Consider the following 20563-nt stretch of genomic DNA (forward strand, 5'->3'; position numbering starts at 1 on the left):
CGACCACGAGGGGGACTTTCATAGGGCCCGACCACGAGGGGGACTTTCATAGGCCACGACCATGAAGGCCAGACATCTAAGTCTAATTCCCAGAACTTCCCACACTTGATTCCGCTCAGAATAGACGGACTCTGGTTAAAAACGTATAAGGTTGGTGCAGTATCGCTGTCTTTAGATTACACAGGGTAAGCTGACGTTACTTCTCATTCTACACCACTGGTAGCATTTTGGTGATATAGGAATGATGCTTTGTGCCAACATTCTCACTACTGTTTCTCAGGCAACCTAGAGTGTTGCACCATTGTCATTCATTTAGCATTGGAGGAGGAACAGACTCAAAAGCTGCTACCCTTGCACAGATATCAAGTTAATTCACATTTGTTAATAAATAAAGTGTAGATGAAATCGCATCATCTTCCAATCTACTCCCCTAACCCTTCCTAGGTGATAGTGGCACACCATTCTGGCAGCCACAGGCCCACACACCGTGTGAATAGGGGGAACAGGTGATGTGACGGATAGTGAGTGGTTATGGCAGAGGGAGTGGTTGACAATGGGGATTATTGGATGACTATCTGTTATGAATGTCTCCGCTGTCCTCTCGTCTCTTTGTTTTGCCAGTCAGTGGAGTTGTGGCTTCATCAGAATAACATAAGCTTTTTCCTTCTCTCTCATTTGCTCCCTTCTTTCAACATGCCTCCTACCCCCATCTGTGTGTCAGTCCTGCTAATTCCTTCTCTAGCTGCATACACACAGAGACACCCTGTCTGTCTTGTCCACCATAAATGTATTCATTAGTTCAGGAAAATACATTTGGCATTTTAAGGATTGTCTATTTGAATGGCTTTTCTTTGACCTTTGCAACCAACAATTCTATTGTACCCTGTTAGAATATAACATTTCATGCAGACTTGTTATATAACAACCTTCTCCCTGCATGTTCTTTGTCTGCTGTCAACACTTTGAAAACAATTTACATGCAGCAATTTGCTTTTACATTTACCATGGATCCATAGGTTGTGTTATGATGTCATAGTTTGTGTTATGATGCCCTGTGATTCACGTTCATTACACTCAACGTCATATTGTGTCTCTGTCTCCCCTCTCCACCTCTTGCAGTCCCTTCAATCTGAATATGTTCAGTACTAAAGCTGCGGTTCTGCGTTGACCAAGACCGGACAGCCATCGTGACGACTGAACTGGGCACGATGGAGTCTCCCACCCCTCTCCATCTCCCCCTTCTTCCCTGCTTTCTCCCACATACTGAAAAGGAAATGAATAAACCAGGAGGACGTATTACATTTATTCTTCTCTCTTGGCACCTGGACGGCTGTGATCTTTGGGGGCAGGCACATAGACAGCCACAAACTCACAAGGGCTTATGGAACTTTGAGTTTTGAGCTTCTTCTGTCAGCTTCAGACGGCCTCGATCCACCTTAACTGAAGTCACTGTTTGTATAATGCTAACAAAGGGAGATTACCCGGCTGTAGTTAGGCTTGGCCAGGCTGTAACTATGTGAGTGCTCTGTCTCTTTAAAGCTGAGATATGGCCATATACTGTAGACTGGAGGTTCTCTGCTTCCCTGCATCACAGATTTCCGTTTTTATTTATGTGTACATGTGCTATACAAAATTACTGTGTACACAACACATGACATGTACTGAAAAAATAGGATATTTTTAGACGAGGATTTTATACATGAAACATGACAATTGTGTTGCCTGGATAAAGAAATATGTTTATATTTACAAGTGGGTTAGCAAACAGGTTTTGGTTTATCGCAATTCTATTTTTGTCTGAGTGTTACTACTTCACTAACAACATCCAAATATGCGAGGGGTTTATGGAGAGGTTCCTTATCAGCAATGTATTGGCAGCACAGGACCAGGCTCAGGGTGATGTGCTCTTGCAATTATGATTCTGTTTTGTGTGTGAGAATGTAGACCGCGTGCACATGCACGCTAATGTATGTACCATAGACTGTATAAAAACCTGTATGTACGTACTTACCTATGTGAGTGTGTGTAGATGAATGAGACTGCATAGTGAGTGTGTCTAGAAACCATGTGTGTGCAGTCCTCTGCCCATGGAGTGAAAGGGTGTCTAGAGAGAAGAGAATGACGTATAGGGAAGAGATGAGTGTTGTCACCTCTTCACTATTTTAAATTGTTTTAAATCGATTCAATGAACTGGTGGGATTTGGTAACCCCCAATTGGAACTAATTCATGCTTAATGTTCTCCTCTGTCGCAAGCCTACGTCAATCCTTTGAATGATTTGCATCTCAATGGGACTCACATGGTCAAGTAAAGGATAAATACAGAATATTATCACCAAAAAGGATGTAGCTAATTTAATAAACCCTCACAGGTCAATGATTTGACAACTAAAGTCATAACAATAACCAGACTAGGTTATTGTGACTAGCTATGTTGAGCATGATGAACAGTGGTCATTAGTAGAGAAAATGTATTGTGTTGTTGGACCAACACCAACCACAACATAAGCCTCAGTCCCTGCGGTATACCATACACCAGGCAGTTTAGCAATCCCCTCCACAGACACAAGATCCCACTGCAATAATGCTCTTTGAAAGGAAAAGGAGCACATTTCCAATATTATTCGACAAGCTGTGGATTATGGAACTTGATTTGTGGTAGCCTATTTTTAACACATACCTACTGTAGAACCAGTTATGTTAGTTGTGTTATCGTCAGGGCGCAATGATAACAGATGTTTGTCGCTATTACTGAAATATTTCCCAGTTTTTGTCGAGAATGTAAAAATAACGCAGAAACTTTTCCTGCGTATTACAATTCTTTCAGACTGTAGAAGGAGATAAAAACATTTCCGCTTTGCAGGTAGAGGTTCCCTAAAAAAAAAATGGAAAAGCACAACTGTCCCCCAAAATACCGTCTTTAAAATCTCATGCTGGATGTCATTGTGTGTACAATGCAGCAGTCATTATCAAAGCTTGTTTTTTTACGAATGAATATAACCTACTGTGGCGCGAATAACTCATCCATTTTCTGTTGGACCTTATAAGAGTCCCTATATGCTTTTTACTTTTTAAACTTTTGTTGAATTTCAAAGTTGATTTAAATAAATGTGTACCGAAGCATCTGTTCATGGCTGCAATGATGTTTATTTTGTTAGAGCTCTGTACATTCCTGGCAGTGAAATGTGTTTCTTTGTTTCGAGATGGGAGAATCTTAATAATGCAGGTATTCTACCTCCTTGAAATGTACAATTTATAGCGATAAAATTCGTACTTGAATTTATTTTTCAAGCAGTATGTAAAGAAAATCTATAACTGTAGATTAGTATTTTTGCTTTTCATTTTCTTACAGTAAGAATAGTACGATGTCTACTGTACTACATGTGTATATTTTACAGGGAACAGAGGTTGCTGAAGGAAGTAACACAATTAAAAAATATACTTTTCAAGATTCTTGCCTCTGTAAATGATTTATTCTTGCTCCTACTGTCTCTTTAGAACTCTTGCCATCTTGACAGATAAGAATGAACATTTTTATTATAGCAAAGGAAGGAACACAAGCTCTGACTGATTCTGGTTGTCTTGGTTTGATAGCTGTTCTATCCTTTCAGCTGCTTTATTTGAAAACGCTAACTGAATATAGCATTTATAAATGGCATATTTATTTCCAATGACAACAACTAAGGCACATCAACTCAGAGCCTCCTATTGCAATAAAGGCTCTGCATCAACTCTGTTAAACTGAGTTGTTAACCTACATTTCTTATCTTGAAAGAGATTTTAAACAGCCACAGACAATCGTTATTTTTTTTATTTTACCTTCATTTAACCAGGCAAGTCAGTTAAGAACACATTCTTATTTTCAATGACGGCCTGGGAACAGTGGGTTAACTGGCAAAACGACAGATTTGTACCTTGTCAGCTCGGGGGTTTGAACTCGCAACCTTCCGGTTACTAGTCCAACGCTCTAACCACTAGGCTACCCTGCCGCCCCGTTATCATGAAAGTCGATTACCAAATACCTTGGTATAATACTCCACAAAGATGAACTTGAAATAATGTTTTTTCTTTTTAATAGTAACTATGTTTGCCATACTGCGAAGTCAATCGAAACCGAAAGGGTCAATTAGTCTCTTCTGGTGCATGAATAAACTCAGCAAAAAAAGAAATGTCCTCTCGTTGTCAACTGCATTTATTTTCAACAAACTTAACATGTGTAAATATTTGTATGAACATAAGATTCAACAATTGAAGCATAAACTGATCAAGTTCCACAGACATGTGACTAACATAAATGGATTCATGTCTTCCTGAACAAAGGTGGGGGTCAAAAGTAACAGTCAGTATCTGGTGTGGCTACCACTGCATTAAGTACTGCAGTGCATCTCCTCATGGACTGCACCAGTTCTTGCTGTGAGATGTTACCCCACTCTGCAAGTTCCCGGACATTTCTGGTGGGAATGGCCCTTAGCCCTCACCCTCCGATCCAACAGGTCCCAGACGTGCTCAATGGGATTGAGGTCTGGGATCTTTGCTGGCCATGGCAGAACACTGACATTCCTGTCTTGCAGGAAATCACACACAGAACAAGCAGTATGGCTGGTGTCATTGTCATCATGGAACGTCATGTCAGGATGGGCCTGCAAGGAAGGGTACCACATGAGGGAAGACAGTGTTGAGATTGCCTGCAATGACAACAAGCTCAGGCCGACACCCCGCCCCAGACCATGACGGACCCTCCACCTCCAGGCCTTGGTGTAACGCTCATTCCTTCGATGATAAACACGAATGCGACCATCACCCCTGGTGAGACAAAACCGTGACTTGTCAAATCAAATGTATTTATATAGTCCTTCGTACATCAGCTAATATCTCAAAGTGCTGTACAGAAAAACAGCAAGGAATACAGGTGTAGAAGCACGGTGGCTGGGAAAAACTCCCTAGAAAGGCCAAAACCTAGGAAGGAACCTAGAGAGAAACCAGGCTATGAGGGGTGGCCAGTCCTCTTCTGGCTGTGCCGGGTGGAGATTATAACAGAACATGGCCAAGATGTTCAAATGTTCATAAATGACCAGCATGGTCAAATAATAATAATCACAGTAGTTGTCGAGGGTGCAGCAAGTCAGCACCTCAGGAGTAAATGTCAGTTGGCTTTTCATAGCCGATCATTAAGAGTATCTCTACCACTCCTGCTGTCTCTAGAGAGTTGAAAACAGCAGGTCTGGGACAGGTAGCACGTCCGGTGAACAGGTCAGGATTCCATAGCCGCAGGCAGAACAGTTGAAACTGGAGCAGCAGCACGACCAGGTGGACTGGGGACAGCAAGGAGTCATCATACCAGGTAGTCCTGAGGCATGGTCCTAGGGCTCAGGTCCTCCGAGAGAAAGAGAGAATTAGAGAGAGCATACTTAAATTCACACAGGACACCGGATAAGACCGGAGAAGTACTCCAGATATAACAAACTGACCCTAGCCCCCCGACACATAAACTACTGCAGCATAAATACTGGAGGCTGAGACAGGAGGGTTCAGGAGACACTGTGGCCCCATCCGATGACACCCCAGGACAGGGCCAAACAGGAAGGATATAACCCCACACACTTTTCCAAAGCACAGCCCCCACACCACTAGAGGGATATCTTCAACCACCAACTTACCATTCTGAGACAAGGCTGAGTGTAGCCCACAAAGATCTCCGTCACGGCACAACCCACTCCACAAATGTCTTTTTAACAAACTATAGTTTTGGCAAGTCGGTTAGGACATCTACTTTGTGCATGACACAAGTAATTTTTCCAACAATTGTTTAAAGACAGATTATTTCACTTATAATTCTCTGTATCACAATTCCAGTGGATCAGAAGTCAACATACACTAAGTTGACTGTGCCTTTAAACAGCTTGGAGAATTCCAGAAAATTACATCATGGCTTTAGAAGCTTCTGATAGGCTAATTGACAACATTTGAGTCAATTGGAGGTGTACCTGTGGACGTTTTTCAAGGTCTACCTTCAAACTCAGTGCCTCTTTGCTTGACATCATGGGAAAATCAAAAATAAATGTAGACCACCACAAGTCTGGTTCATCCTTGGGAGCAATTTCCAAATGCCTGAGGGTACCACGTTCATCTGTACAAACAATAGTACGCATTGTGGCGTACAGCAGGTCAGCCACGGAAGAGCTATTGGACTCCGGAAGTATGGTTTCGCTCGTAACCACGTGCCTGCTGATCCAGGAGACCGAAAGGGGTAAGAAGATGTCCATTTCCTGTGTTCACGGTTGACACAAAGTGGTAATCAACCGTATGGACCACAAGGGAGCCGCCACATTACAGTGGGTGCAGTGCCAGAACTGCCGGTACCTCTCCTAGTGGGACGGGATTGTCCTCTGTTCGCAGCCCTATGGGGACACGAGTTGAGGAAGAAGGTACGAGCCGGCCGAGGAAGAGAGCGGGGACGACCAATAGCCTGTGTGGCCCGGAAGCAACCGGTTAACCAGCATGGGTCTACGGCTCCAGAGTCGGAGGGGGCACCGGAACCTGAACCCCCTGGGGAACCTCTGGAAGAGGAGCCCATCCTCCCCCTCCTCGATTTCGAGGGTCCAGTCGGGACTCCCGCTGGGGGCCAACTGAGGGGACAATTCGGGATGGCCCAGTGGGAGGATCTGAACTTGAAATCCGCCGCAGCCCAAATGATAGCGGTGGATGGACAGCTACTTCCGGGAGTGAGTGACTGGCGATACCACCATTTCCAAATCAAGAATAACATTTTGTATAAGGTGTCACGCCAACAGGGGGAACTTCGAGAGGTATTGTTACTGCCCCGACTATACGCGGGAACCCTTCTTCAGCTGGCCCACACCCACCTGTTGGGGGTGCACCTGGGAATGGAGAAGACCCGGGAACGGATTGCCTCCCGGGATGAGGAGGGCCGTGGACGTCTACTGTTACAGCTGCCCGGAGTGTCATCTCACAGCCCCGAAAGCCCACTTCCGAAGCCCTACCGATCATCGGGGTGCCCTTTGAACACATCGCCATGGACATAGTGGGACCCCTGGTTAAACCAGCACGAGGACACCGGTACATCCGGGTGATAGTAGATTATGCCACCCGGTATCCCGAGGCCATTCCTCTATGGGCGGCGGTATCCAAGGGAATCGCCCGGGAGCTGTTCCACCTCTTTAGCCGGGTGGGCATCCCGAACGAGACCTTGACAGACCAAGGTATGAAGTTTATGTCCAGCCTCATGAAAGAGTTTTATCCCCCCCTGCAGATCAAGCAGATCTGGACATTTTTCACCCGCAGACGGATGGGCTCGTTGAGCGCTTTAATAAAACGCTCAAACAGATGCTGTGGAAGGTCATCGAGCAGGACGGGAAGAACTGGGACCAGCTACTATCCCACCTAATGTTCTCAATCCGAGAAGTACCCGACTCCTCCACTGGGTTTTTCCCGTTCTAACTCCTGTACGGGAGGAGGCCACGCGGCCTACTGTACCTCACAAAGGAGGTGTGGGAAGCCCAACCGACCCCATTACTTAGCGTGGTAGAGCACGTGGAGACGAAGAGGGAGCGGATGACAGCCATATGGCCCGTCATGAGGGAACATATGGAGAAGGCCCAACGCGCCCAAGCCCAGGTCTGCAATCGGGGAGCCCAGCCCCCAAGAATTCCAGGTGGGAGACAGGGTGCTGGTCTTAATCCCCACAGCCGAAAGAAAGTTCTTGGCAACATGGCACGGACCATACGAGGTGGTCTAGAAGATGGGACCTGTCAATTACCGTCTACGGCAACCGGAGAGACGGAAACATCAACAGATTTACTACATGAACCTGTTGAAGAAGTGGTACGAGAGAACAGCCTTGGCCGTGTTGTGGTCGGGACCCAGGATGCCAACGGGACCAGTGGTGGTTCCGAGCAATGAGGACCTCGACCCGGCCCAGAAGCAAGAGCTCAGGGAGCTTGTCGATCGGAACACTGCAGTGTTCTCCGAGAAGCCGGGCCACATGACCCACATCCGTACACGGCGAAATGGTAAGAAAGAGGCCATATGGGATTCCGGAGGTCCAAAGAAAGGCCGTGAAACAGGAAGTGGAGGCTATGCTGAGGATGGGCGTCATTGAAGAGTCCCACAGTGCATGGTGCAGCCCAATCGTGTTGGTGCCCAAACCGGACGGTAGCCTCCGCTTCTGTAACGATTTCCAGGGGGTGAATGACATCAGCTTATTCGATGCATATCCCATGCCGAGGGTGGACGAGCTCATCGACCGATTGGGAAAGGCCCAGTACATCAGCACCCGTGACCTGACCAAAGGATATTGGCAGGTATCGTTGGCAGCCTCCTCCCGGGAGAAGACGGCGTTTTTGACACCAGACGGGTTGTATTAGTACCGGGTACTCCCGTTCGGTCTCCACGGAGCCCCACCCACATTCCAACGGCTGATAAACAAAGTACTTTGACCCCATCAGCAGTACTCAGCAGCCTATTTGGATGACATCATCATCCACAGCCAAGGCTGGGAAAAGCACTTGACGCGCCTCCAGGCGGTGCTGGACGCACTCAGACAAGCCGGGTTGACAGCGATCCTCAAGAATTGCAAACTAGGTTTCGAGATGGTGGAATAGCTGGGGTATTTGAATTGACAGGGGAACGTCAATCCCCAGGAGAGGAAGGTTCACGCGATGCGTGACTGGCCCGTTCCACGCACCAAGACACAGGTCAAGTCCTTCCTGGGACTGGCAAGATACTAAAGCAGATTTATCCCCAACTTTGCGGCTATAGCTTCCCCCCTCACCGATCTAACCAGGGCCTGCCCCCTGAAAACAGTGAAATGGACGAATGAGACAGAAGCGGCGTTCAGCCATCTGAAGGAAGCGCTGTGCTGCCATCCGATTCTCGTAACGCCCGATTTCTAGGTCTCCGATGGTGGTCCAGACAGATGCGTGTGATACGGGACTAGGCGCCGTTCTGTCCCAGATACACGATGGGGAGGAGCACCCCATCATGTACATCAGCAGAAAGCTGGTTCCTAGAGAGAAAAAGTACTCCATTGTGGAGAAAGAGTGTCTAGCGGTGAAGTGGGCGCTAGACACTCTCAAATATTACCTGTGGGTACCCACTTCGCCCTGGTCACAGACCATGCTCTCCTGGTCTGGATGGCCAGGGGAAAAGACACAAACGATCGGGTCACCAGGTGGTTCCTGTCCTTTCAACGCTTCTCTTTTTCTGTTGTGCTCAGGTCAGGGGCGAAGCATGGAATCTCGGATGCCCTATTGAGAAGGGAGACGTACGTCGCACTGATGACATGCCAAGTCTCGACGGGCTCTCCGCCAAGGACTAATTGGGGGTGATTGGGGAGTTTGTGAGTAATCAATGTCTGATTGCTCACCAGCTGTACAAGCCCCATAAAGCTGCCAGAAGGGCAGCACACAGGAGAGGACTGGGGGAAGTAAGATGACATCCGTGTAGTTGCAGACGGTGCCCGAGCAAAGACGAGGGAATTTGAGTTTGTGTGCCCGACAGGATACAGCAAGACCCGGAGCCCAGAAGACGGTATCCCGGAGAGGGTCTCATGGGGAGATCTATCCTTTTCTTTTGATTTATTATTTAATAAACACCCTAATCATACTCTGTCTGTGTCTGATCTGTGTAAACGTCTTGACCCAACCCCCTGGTCTGCCACAGCATGTATAAACACCATGGAACCACACAGCAATCATACTATTGGGGCGGCAGGTAGCCTAGTGCTCAGAGCGTTGGACTAGTAACCGAAAGGTTGCAAGATTGAATCCCTGAGCTGACAAGGTAAAAATATGTCATTCTGCCCCTTAACAAGGAAGTTAACAAACTGTTCCTAGGCCATAATTTAAAATAAGAATTTGTTCGTAACTGACTTGCCTAGTTAAATAAAGACAAATAAAAAAATACAGCTCAACAAGGAGACGCGTTCTGTCTCTTAGAGGTGAACATACCAGAACAGCAGCAAAGGACCTGTGAAGATGCTGGAGGAAACAGGTACAAAAGTATCTATATCCACAGTAAAACGAGTCCTATATCGACATAACCTGATATAGGCCGCTCAGCAAGGAAGATGCCACTGCTCCAAAACAGCCATAAAAAAGCCAGACTACGGTTTGCAACTGAACATGGGGACAAAGATCGTACTTTTGGGAGTGATGTCCTCTGGTCTGATGAAACAAAAAGAGAACTGTTTGGCCATAATGACCATCGTTATGTTTGGAGGAAAAAGGGGGAGGCTTGCAAGCCGAAGAACACCATCCCAACCGTAAAGCACGGGGGTGGCAGCATCATGTTGTGGGGGTGCTTTGCTGCAAGAAGGACTGGTGCACTTCACAAAATGCATGGCATCATGAGGTAGGAAAATTATGTGGATATATTGAAACAACATCTTAAGACATCAGTCAGGAAGTTAAAGCGTGGTTGCAAATGGGTCTTCCCAATGGACAATGACACCAAACATACTTCCAAAGTTGTGGCAAAATGGCTCAAGGACAACAAAGTCAAGCTATTGGAGTGGCCATCACAATGACCCAACCTCAATCCTATATAACATTTGTGGGCAGAACTGAAAAAGTGTGTGCGAGCAAGGAGGCCTACAAACCTGACTCAGTTACACCAGCTCTGTCAGGAGGAATGGGCCAAAATTCACCCAACCTATTGTGGGAAGTTTGACCCAAGTTAAACAATTTAAAGGCAATGCTACCAAATACTAATTGAGTGTATGTAATCTTCTGACCCACTGGGAATGTGATGAATGAAATATATGCCGAAATAAATAATTCTCTCTATTATTATTCTGACATTCTTAAAATAAAGTGGTGATCCTAACTGACCTAAGACATAATTGTTCCTAGGACTAAAGTGTGAAAAACTGATTTTAAATGTATTTAGCTAAGGTGTATGTAAACTTCCAACTTCAACTGTATACTGTATATATAATATATACTGTATATATTTGTTTATTGTTTTATTTTTTGCCTATTGGGCCCTCTTTTGGCCTGGGCCCAGGGCCTTCCCCTGTTTACCCTGCCTGCATTAATCAGTCCCTGCCTATTTGCGCTTCTAGTTATTTCAGTATCTGGAAATCATTCAATATTAATGAACACGCTGGGTGCAATAGGCTAGATGTGTAGGCTAAGTGTTAACATCAACCTGCGTGCTGCTCCATTCTTCTTATAGGTCTTTGTTGAGCTAGTGTCTGCACTCTGTAGCATCACCACAGGCGCGCTGCGCGCATAGTCTATTACCCCCCATGCAACTGTATCACTGCCGCATTAACATGGGGAACATATCCACTGAATAGGAGATTGGCATAAACAATATTGCATAAGGACTCCTTTTCATCCTTTCGTATGAAAAACCTTTTTTATTCTTCAAACATGCCAAACGAATCGGCGCAACTGATAGACTGCGATGTGGGACACAATGCAAAATCAACCTTGCGGCAGTCTATTCTCTCATGTGCTTGTCTGGGACAATTTTAAACCTTTTGGTTGTCTACCTGGTCAAGACATTTAAGAAACTTCGAACGGCTAGTAATGCGTTCATTGTGAACGGCTGAATAGCCGAACTGTTGGTGTGCGCGATTTGGATGCCGCACGAGGCAGTGGAGATTTCTTCTGGTAGTCCTTTTCCGGCTGGGTACCAAGCCTTCAAAGATGCGCGCCTATTCCTCGGCATCACTTCTCTTTTCTCCCATTCCCTCATAGCTGTCAATCGATACGGGTTGATTACCAAATCACCAGCGACGTATCTGCCCATCTACCAAAAAAAGACACACATAATGAATGCTAATTGCGTCTTGGCATTCGGCGCTGGGATTTCTTCTACCCTGGATCACGTCTTCGCGGTACCCACAGGAAGGATGCTCATATCTCCCTGCTTCCGCAGCATCACTGCTCAATGGAGGGAAGCCCATTCTCTCTGACCCATTTGAAGCTGGTACCCTGGTGTTGACTATTATTGGTCAGACAATGGTTGTTTTGTATTGTTATTTCTAAATATTTCGAAGGGTGCAGATGAGTATGAAGAGGGTCAACATATTACATTTTCTTATCGCAAATAACCTTCCCTATTCGCTCCCCAGAAAGGACAAACGTTGGGGGTTCTACGTGTTGGCAGTGTGTTTCATATTCATCCTCACTACAAAGCCCCATTTCCGGGTGTTATTAACAGCACTTTTTTTTTTACCACGGTTCCATTGGCACTTGGGACATGTTCATGGATTAGTTTCTGCACTATCTTTGTTACAAACCAATTTCTCTACACGTGGAAGAACGAGGAGTTTAGAAAATATTTCAGATCTGTGCTCAAGGGAGAATTTTGGAGAGGGTCTGCAGTTGGAGTTGAGCCCATTACCATGAATACAATATCTCAGCTTCTCCCAAGACAAAATAGTCACATTTTTGGCCGAGATGAATTGAACATAATCTGAACTGCTATGACATTGGTTATTGTAAGGATACAGCTACTACAGTGTTTTAGAAACACTATAATGTTACTCTCAATTGGAAAATGTTAGTGATGCTGTTACAGCGTTATTCTGTAGGTCCATTATGGAATACACTGTCAACTGGAAGCACACTCAACAAATTAGTCAAATATTTGTAAAAACATTGTGTATAACACTAGTTTGTCTAGTCTCATGTATTTTTCAATATACTGTTTTATGGACCATGGTTGTAATAGTGTTATATGCTAATTGTAAATCAGTTTGTGTTCATTTTAATAAAGCAACATTTTTAAGTGCAAAACTTTGTGTCACATCTGGCCATTACAGGAGACTAGGGGCTTCTTTATCATCACTTTCACTTTGACTTACACACACACACACACACACACACACACACACACACACACACACACACACACACACACACACACACACACACACACACACACACACACACACACACACACACACACACACACACACACACACACACACACGGTTTCCTGACGCCATCATTGTTTCCATTTGGAAATGACTTAAGGAGCCCATAATAACAGGAAAAGATCTAGCTTAGCCCTTTTTCAGAATCATGGAATGTCCAGTCTTTTTAAAGTAAAGGGTGGACCTTGCACATCGAGTGGCCAAGCTCTGCAGCAAAACTTTACATTCAAGCTCAATATTCTAACTGGATATGAAAAAGATGCAACTTCTTCAACTGTGTGCCTTCTTCCATGTCACAGGTAAACATATTTTCTCTGATCAATAAATTCATATTATTAATTCCATTTATGCTTTGGATATTTTATGTATTCAATTAATGTATGTATTGTTGTTTTGTAGTCTGTAGTCAGATAGAAGAAGTCGCCATTTCACCTCCTGGGAATGAGGTATTTGTGCTAGCAGGTTCAGCCTTCCAGTTCACCTGTGCTTGCGTTGGTAGTTGTAAGACACCACAGTTCAGCTGGACAAGAGCTACTACTGACTCTGATCGTATGCGAACCAAAAACAGCACTCTCAAATTTTCCAACGTGAAGATTGAGGATGCGGGTCGATATACCTGTGATGCAAAGTGCGATGGCAGTTCAGAGAAAAAACTCAAATCTGTCAAGATGACTGTCTATGGTAAGTAGAATAATTGTAGCATGTGATGACATAACCTCAAAAACTACTGTCAATGCCTTGAGTAATGTCTTGAATAGTTTGACATATTTACACTGTAAATTATAATGCTAGTCTACTTTAGCCAAGGCCTAAATAACTTGTTTTGCCATCGTGTGAAAGAGCAAAATCACTCTCCATCAACTTCTCTCTGATTTTACAGCTTTTAGTCAACCTGTGTTGGTGATGTCAAGTATTTTGACGGAAAATGTGGCTTGTGATGTAACATGCAGTGTTGATGCATTTGACCACGTTGACAGTGTCCACATAAGCTGGTATCTAGGAAGTGAGCTTCTTAAAGATGAAACTCAGCAGACTTTGGATGCAGCTAACGTGTCGGACACACTGACTCTCACTGCCCTGAGGGACTATACTGGGAAGAGTCTGACCTGTGAAGTGAAAGCAGACATGAGAAATAACTCAAAACAGGTTTCTTACTGTCTCGACATACACTGTGAGTACCTTATTACAATTCCGATTCACTTCAGAATGGGTATTTGGTGTCTTAGTGATAGTCCCTAGTTAGTTTGTGAATAAATAATGCTAACACGTTACTGAAAGCATCCATGTATAATGCATTATGATGCAGCTATGCAGTGTAAGACTTGTCATGAGTATGTTTGAACCCCTTTATAATGTCTTATAATCCTAATGATCTGGACTAAAATGCCAGCCAGTTTGGGATGTCAGAAAATGTTACACATAGAGAAACATAGCAAATAAGACTTGTTATAAGACATTATAAAGGCTCCTACATTTAAAAATTTTTTGTTTTAATTTTACCTTTATTTAACCAGGCAAGTCAGTTAAGAACATATTCTTATTTTCAATGACGGCTTTTAACAGGTTAGAAACCATTGTATCTGGATGCTCTCAGTAGAGTGTTACCGAAATGATTCACTGTGTTCAAAGATGTCTCCTTCCAACCTTGATGGCAGTACAGTACACTTAATCCTTGAGCTATTGAACTGCTTGACTTATGCTGAATTACTAATCGCCCTCAAGGCGCCACTCCCTGGGCACTCATGTAGATCAGACAGGATCAGATAGATCCTGAAGCAATATGATAATATGATATGTCCTCAGATATCTCATAGTAACGTGTTGTTGTGTTCCAGATGCACCTAAGATCAAAATCAGTGCTTCCTCATCTGGGATGGAAGAGGAGGAAGTGGTGATGAGCTGTAGAAGTGACGGCAACCCCACCCCTACTATTGAGTGGGAGAGAAAAGGGGAGCTGTGGCCCAAGAATCTGCATCGACATGCACAAGGAAATGTCACGGGCCGGCTACACCGCAGCAACCAAGGGGTTTACCAGTGTGTGGCCAAGAACGTGGTGTCCGAGGCAAAGGAAGAGATGAAACTGGAGGTGCAATGTAAGTGTTCTACTAACTACTCTAGCCAGGGGCCAACAAGCAGGGGTTCCACATTGCTAAGCTTAAGATACCTTATCTGATGGTACTGGAACTGTAATAATATCCCCACGCTAATTGTTATGACAATGTCTTTTTTTCACCTTTATTTAACCAGGTAGGCCAGTTGAGAACAAGTTCTCATTTACAACTGCGACCTGGCCAAGATAAAGCAAAGCAAAGCAGTGTGACACAGACAACAACACAGAGTTACACATGGAATAAACAAGTGTACAGTCAATAACACAATAGGAAAAAAATGAAAGTCTATATACAGTGTGTGCAAATGGCGTCAGGAGGTAAGGCAATAAATAGGCCATAGTAGGGAAGTAATTACAATTTAGCATATTAACACTGGAGTGACAGATGTGCAGATCGTGATGTGCAAGTAGAAATACTGGTGTGTATAAGAGCAGAAAAGTAAATAAAAACAATATAGGGATGAGGTCAGTAGATTGGGTGGGCTATTTACAGATGGGCTATGTACAGCTGCAGCGATTGGTTAGCTGCTCAGATAGCTGATGCTTAAAGTTAGTGAGGGAAATATAAGTCTCCAGCTTCAGCGATTTTTGCAATTCGTTCCAGTCATTGGCAGCAGAGAACTGGAAGGAAAGGCGGCCAAAGAGGTGTTGGCTTTGGGGATGACCAGTGAGATATACCTGCTGGAGCGAGTGCTATAGTTTGCTATGCTATAGTGCTGGTTATCGTCACCAGTGAGCTGAGATAAGGCGGAGCTTTATGACCTGGAGCCAGTGGGTCTGGCGATGAATATGTAGCGAGGGCCAGCTGTCTAGAGCATACAGGTCGCAGTGGTGAGTGGTTGACCGTGTCCGCATCATCGTTTGATTCATAATTGTACTACTTGCATTTACAAATGACAGCATTTTGACATGTGTACTCAACAAAAATGTAAACACAACATGTAAAGTGTTGGTCCCATGTTTCATGAGCTGAAAAAAAATATCCCTGAAATTTTTCACATGCACAAAAAGCTTATTTCTCTCAAATTTTCATACACAAATTTGTTTACATCCTTATTAGTGAACATTTCTCATTTGCCAAGATAATTCATCAACCTGACAGGTGTGGTATATCAAGAATCTGATTAAACAGCATGATCATTACACAGGTTCACCTTGTGCTGGAGACAATAAAAGGCCACTCAAATGTACACTTTTGTCACACAACACAATGCCACAGATGTCTCAAGTTTTAAGGGAGCGTGCAATCGGCAACACAGACTGCGGGAATGTCCATCAGAGTTGTTTCCAGATAATTTAATGTTAATTTCTATACTGCAAGCCACCTCCAATATAGTTTTAGGTAATTTGGCAGTATGTCCAACCAGCCTCACAACCGCAGACCACGTGTAACCACGCCAGCCCAGGACCTCCATATCCGTCTTCTTTACCTGCGGGATCATCTGAGACCAGCCACCCGGACAGCTGATGAAACTGTGGGTTTGCACAACCAATGAATTTCTGTGCAAACTGTCAGAAACCATATCAGGGAAGCTCATCTGCATGCATTTACTCTGAAAAGCTCATTGTCATCTTCACCAGGGTCTTGACCTGACTGCAGTTCGGCGTCGTAACCGACTTCAGTGGGCATATGCTCACCTTCGATGGTCACTGGCATGCTGGAGATTTGTGTTCTTTATGGATTAATCCCGGTTTCTACTGTATGGGGTAGATGGCAGACGTGTGGGCGGGCGGTTTGCTTATGTCAACGTTGTGAACAGAGTGCCCCATGGTGGCAGTGGGGTTATGGTATGGGAAAGCATAAGCTACGGACAACGAACACAATTGCATTTTGTCGATGGCAATTTGAATGCACAGAGATAATGTGACAAGATCCTGAAGCCCATTGTCGTGCCATTCATCCGTCGCCATCACCTCATGTTTCGGCATGGTAATGCACGGCCCCATGTCGCAAGGATCGGTACACAATTCCTGGAAGCTGAAAATGTCCCAATTATTTCATAGTCTGCATACTCACCAGACATGTCACCCATTGAGCATGTTTGGAATGTTCTGGATTGGCGTGTACGACAGCGTGTTCCAGTTCCCACCAATATCCAGCAACTTTGCACAACCATTGAAGAGGAGTGGGACAACAAGCCACAATCAACAGCCTGATCAACTATATGCAAACAAGATGTGTCGCACTGCATGAGGCAAATGGTGGTCACACAGATACTATCTGGTTTTCTTATCCACGTCCCTACCTTTTTTTAAAGGTATTTGTGACCAACAGATGCACAACTGTATTCCCAGTCATGTGAAATCCATAGATAAGGGCCTAATTAATATATTTCAGTTGACTGATTTCCTTATATGAACTGTAACAGAGCAAAATCTTTGAAATTGAAATATACAATTTTTGTTCAGTGTAAATACTTTCATATTATCTATGCATTTTTAACAACATTTGTTTGATCTTTGCAGACGGACCAGCAAACACAAGTATCCAGTCCTTCCCACTGCAGGCCATTTCCTATGGGGTTCAGCTGAACCTTACCTGCTTGTCAGACATGTACCCCAAAGCCAAACAGTACATCTGGACCAGAATCCCAGATATGGCCCTACCCAAGGAGGCCATGGTTACAAACAGCCATTTAATCATAGATAACTTCCAAGAGCACCACCAAGGCATCTATGAGTGTAGAGTGATTCACCACAGTGGGAAAACAGAGAGAGCATTCTATACCGCCTCTGTTCAAGGTACGTAATAGCCACCCGTGTTGTCATATTTGCTGCCTTGTAATGATTTCCTCCATCAATAAATGTATATTGATTCACAAAATTACCAGTCTATGTATAAGTCAAGACTCTCTAACCTTCTTCTTGGAGAGCTCCTGTCCTGTTTTCAATCCAACATCAGTTGTAACTAACTGGTTCAGTTTATCAACCAGTTAATTATTAGAATCAGGTGCGCTAGATTAGAGTGAACACCTAGAGGCCGGTATCTCTCCAGGAACAGGGTTGGAGAGCCCTGGTATAAGTAAATAAAAAATGCTATCAAGGAATTAAGTGGTTAAAGAGAACTGATTTATAGATTGATAGTCATTTGTAAAAAGGAAACGTGGAGGTTTCTACATGGAGACTAACCAGTCAAACCTTACTGCTGTTCATATTGCCAGTTCCACATCTTTAAACGGCTTAGTAATACAGGCTTTTGCACTACTTGTACTACATTCCCTAAAATGCCATGTTATTTAAATGTGGTGTCCCTCTGTTGTGCCTGCAGCGGAGCCCGAGTCTAAGGTGTTCACTCAGATGGTGGGTGCAGTGGCTGGCGGTCTTGTCATCGGAATCACAGGAGGCCTCGTGGCAGGATTCATGTTAGCTAAACGGCTGAAGTGATGCTACCTTAAATCACCTCACTGTGTGGGATCTAATCTGGAGCCATTCAGATGGTCTCAACCAGAGTGCCTTATTATCAATTCATACAGCAGAGTTTAACAGCGATTAATGTACAGTACTTTCAGAAAGTATTCATACCCCTTAATAATGTATTCCACATTTTGTTGTGTTACAGCCTGAATTCAAAATAGATGAAATAGTTTTTTTTAAAGCCGATTTAAGTCCAAACTCTAACTAGGGCACCCAGGAATATTCAATGTTGTCTTGGTAAGCAACTGCAGTGTATATTTGGCCTTGTTTTTAGGAATGCAGACTGAACCAGGGTTTCCTCTAGGGTTTTGCTTGTGCTTAACTCTATTTCGTTTCTTTTTAACCCAAAAAACTCCCTAGTCCTTGCTGATTACAAGCATACCCATAACATGATGCAGCTACCACAATGCTTAAAAATAGGAAGAGTGGTACTTAGTGATGTTTTGTGTTGGATTTGCCCCAAACATAACGCTATGTATTCAGGACATGAAGTTCATTTCTTTACCACATGTTTTGCAGTTTTAATTTAGCACCTTTTTGCAGACAGGATGCATGTTTTGGAAAATGTTTATTCTGTACAGACTTCCTGCTTTTCCCTCTGTCATTTAGGTTAGTATTTTGGAGTTGTTGATCCATCCTCAGTTTTCTCTTATCACAGCCATTAAACTCTGAGTTAGGAAGGAAGCCTGTATCTTTGTAGTGACTGGGTGTATTGATACACCATTGTTGGATTCGGGATGAACTCTGAACATTGAGATATTAAATAAATTATCATAAGCATTGAATATAAGGAGTGAAAGAGACTGGGTTTTATGTCAGAAGTTAATTGTTTTCTGTAGAAAGAAATGGCTTTGGAATGTGTTGTGTGTACAGGAGGAGCAGATGGATATCTGTGGATTGGGCGAAGGAGGGATTGAGGTCAGATCCCCTGAAGGGAGTAATAATGGTTTATTACCCTATTACTCTCTTCCTGTGGAACCATAAGATGTAAGGATTGGAGAGCTGGAGGAGTGTCTAAAGTGAGGTATATATAATTGTGATGGTGAGAAATGTTATTTTGTCTGAATACACCTGTAATGACCCTTTGGGAATAATTAAACTTGGTTAAGCTTCTCTAGTGTCCGTGAGTTATTTACTCTGAAAAGTTAGAACCTAACACCATCCAAAGTGTGATTAAAAACTTCACCATGCTCAAAGGGATATTCAATGTCTGGCTGTGATACAGCCCGGGATCGAACATCTAGTGATGCCTCTAGCACTGAGATGCAGTGCCTTTGACCGCTCGCCACTCAGTCCCGCAAGAATTGAGGCTGTTCTGAGGGAAAAGGGGGTTCAACTCAATATTAGCAAGATATTCCTAATGTTTTGAACACTCAGTGTATATTGTGAAGATAACAGGTTGTTCTTAACAATCAAACGTAAATAAATGGAATGCTTGTGTTCAATGGAAGGATTTACCAGAAACCAGGAACCTTACCAGAAAGTCTACAGCGTAGGTTGTGTATGGGTTTTACTGTAATCCTACACCATCTCTATTGCAAATATGATCGGTGCCCTTCTCCCCCACCTCAAACACACACGTGTTATATTTTTGTAATGTTTTGAAGCAAGAAGATTTCCATGATATGAATAGTAATCCAGATATAACAACAATTCAAGGAAGTCCAAGAGGTCCTTCGATTTGCTTCTGATTGTTTCATACCAGATTGCAATCAATGTGTTTGATATATTTTCTCCACGAAAAGCTACAGCTTATTACCTACTGTAAAAAGTATTGCAGAGGATAAAGTTGGATATTGAAAATATTGTTAATCACATTTCTATTTGTTTCCATAGTCACCAATTTAATTTTAAATATGCAACATAGTCTTACATTTAAAATAGATCATGGGGTATTGATGGGGTAGATCGTCATCAAGGACCTCTGAGCACATAAGGCGATCTGGAGCGTAGTGACCCTCTTGAAGAGGGGTGTGATGGGTTAGATCTGCGGTGAAGAGAATCAGCGGATTCACTTTATCAATTTGAGATTTTAAAACAAAACAACAAGAAAAGGACATTCCTGAAGAAACTTTGTGCACTCAGCTAGCTAAAAGTTATTATAAAAATGGATGAACACGGAGCACTCTGT

General features: G+C 43.8%; 2 protein-coding genes and 1 pseudogene across 7 annotated transcripts in view; all 3 read left to right on the forward strand.

Annotated features, from left to right (window-relative positions):
• LOC118401499 (dual specificity protein phosphatase CDC14AB-like) overlaps positions 1-3449 on the forward strand; it is a 72721-nt gene extending 69272 nt beyond the window's left edge. For all 6 annotated transcript variants that reach the window (XM_035799059.2, XM_035799065.2, XM_035799060.2 and 3 more), the window contains one exon: positions 1120-3449. In XM_035799059.2, coding sequence (XP_035654952.1) covers positions 1120-1149 — 30 coding nt within the window. In that variant the 3' untranslated portion in view covers positions 1150-3449. The remainder of the gene's footprint in view (positions 1-1119) is intronic.
• A 7918-nt stretch (positions 3450-11367) lies between these two features.
• On the forward strand, positions 11368-12682 carry LOC118400794 (probable G-protein coupled receptor 88; annotated as a pseudogene).
• A 308-nt stretch (positions 12683-12990) lies between these two features.
• LOC118401501 (vascular cell adhesion protein 1-like) lies at positions 12991-19545 on the forward strand. Its single transcript, XM_035799067.1, has 6 exons — positions 12991-13207; positions 13308-13589; positions 13789-14079; positions 14744-15001; positions 17485-17760; positions 18287-19545. Exons 1-6 carry the CDS (start codon positions 13159-13161, stop codon positions 18400-18402), a joined length of 1272 nt encoding a protein of 423 aa, XP_035654960.1. The 5' UTR covers positions 12991-13158; the 3' UTR covers positions 18403-19545.
• Positions 19546-20563: the final 1018 nt, after the last annotated feature.

This window comes from Oncorhynchus keta, chromosome 22, assembly GCF_023373465.1.
Source record: "Oncorhynchus keta strain PuntledgeMale-10-30-2019 chromosome 22, Oket_V2, whole genome shotgun sequence".
In the NCBI taxonomy this organism is placed as follows: domain Eukaryota; kingdom Metazoa; phylum Chordata; class Actinopteri; order Salmoniformes; family Salmonidae; genus Oncorhynchus; species Oncorhynchus keta.

Bases quoted from the DNA above. Each gene is read 5' to 3' on its own strand.
- LOC118401501 (XM_035799067.1), top strand. From the start codon at position 13,159: ATGAAAAAGATGCAACTTCTTCAACTGTGTGCCTTCTTCCATGTCACA. The intron at 13,208-13,307 runs GTAAACATATTT...GTTGTTTTGTAG, and splicing joins TGCCTTCTTCCATGTCACAG to TCTGTAGTCAGATAGAAGAA. The intron at 17,761-18,286 runs GTACGTAATAGC...TTGTGCCTGCAG, and splicing joins CTATACCGCCTCTGTTCAAG to CGGAGCCCGAGTCTAAGGTG.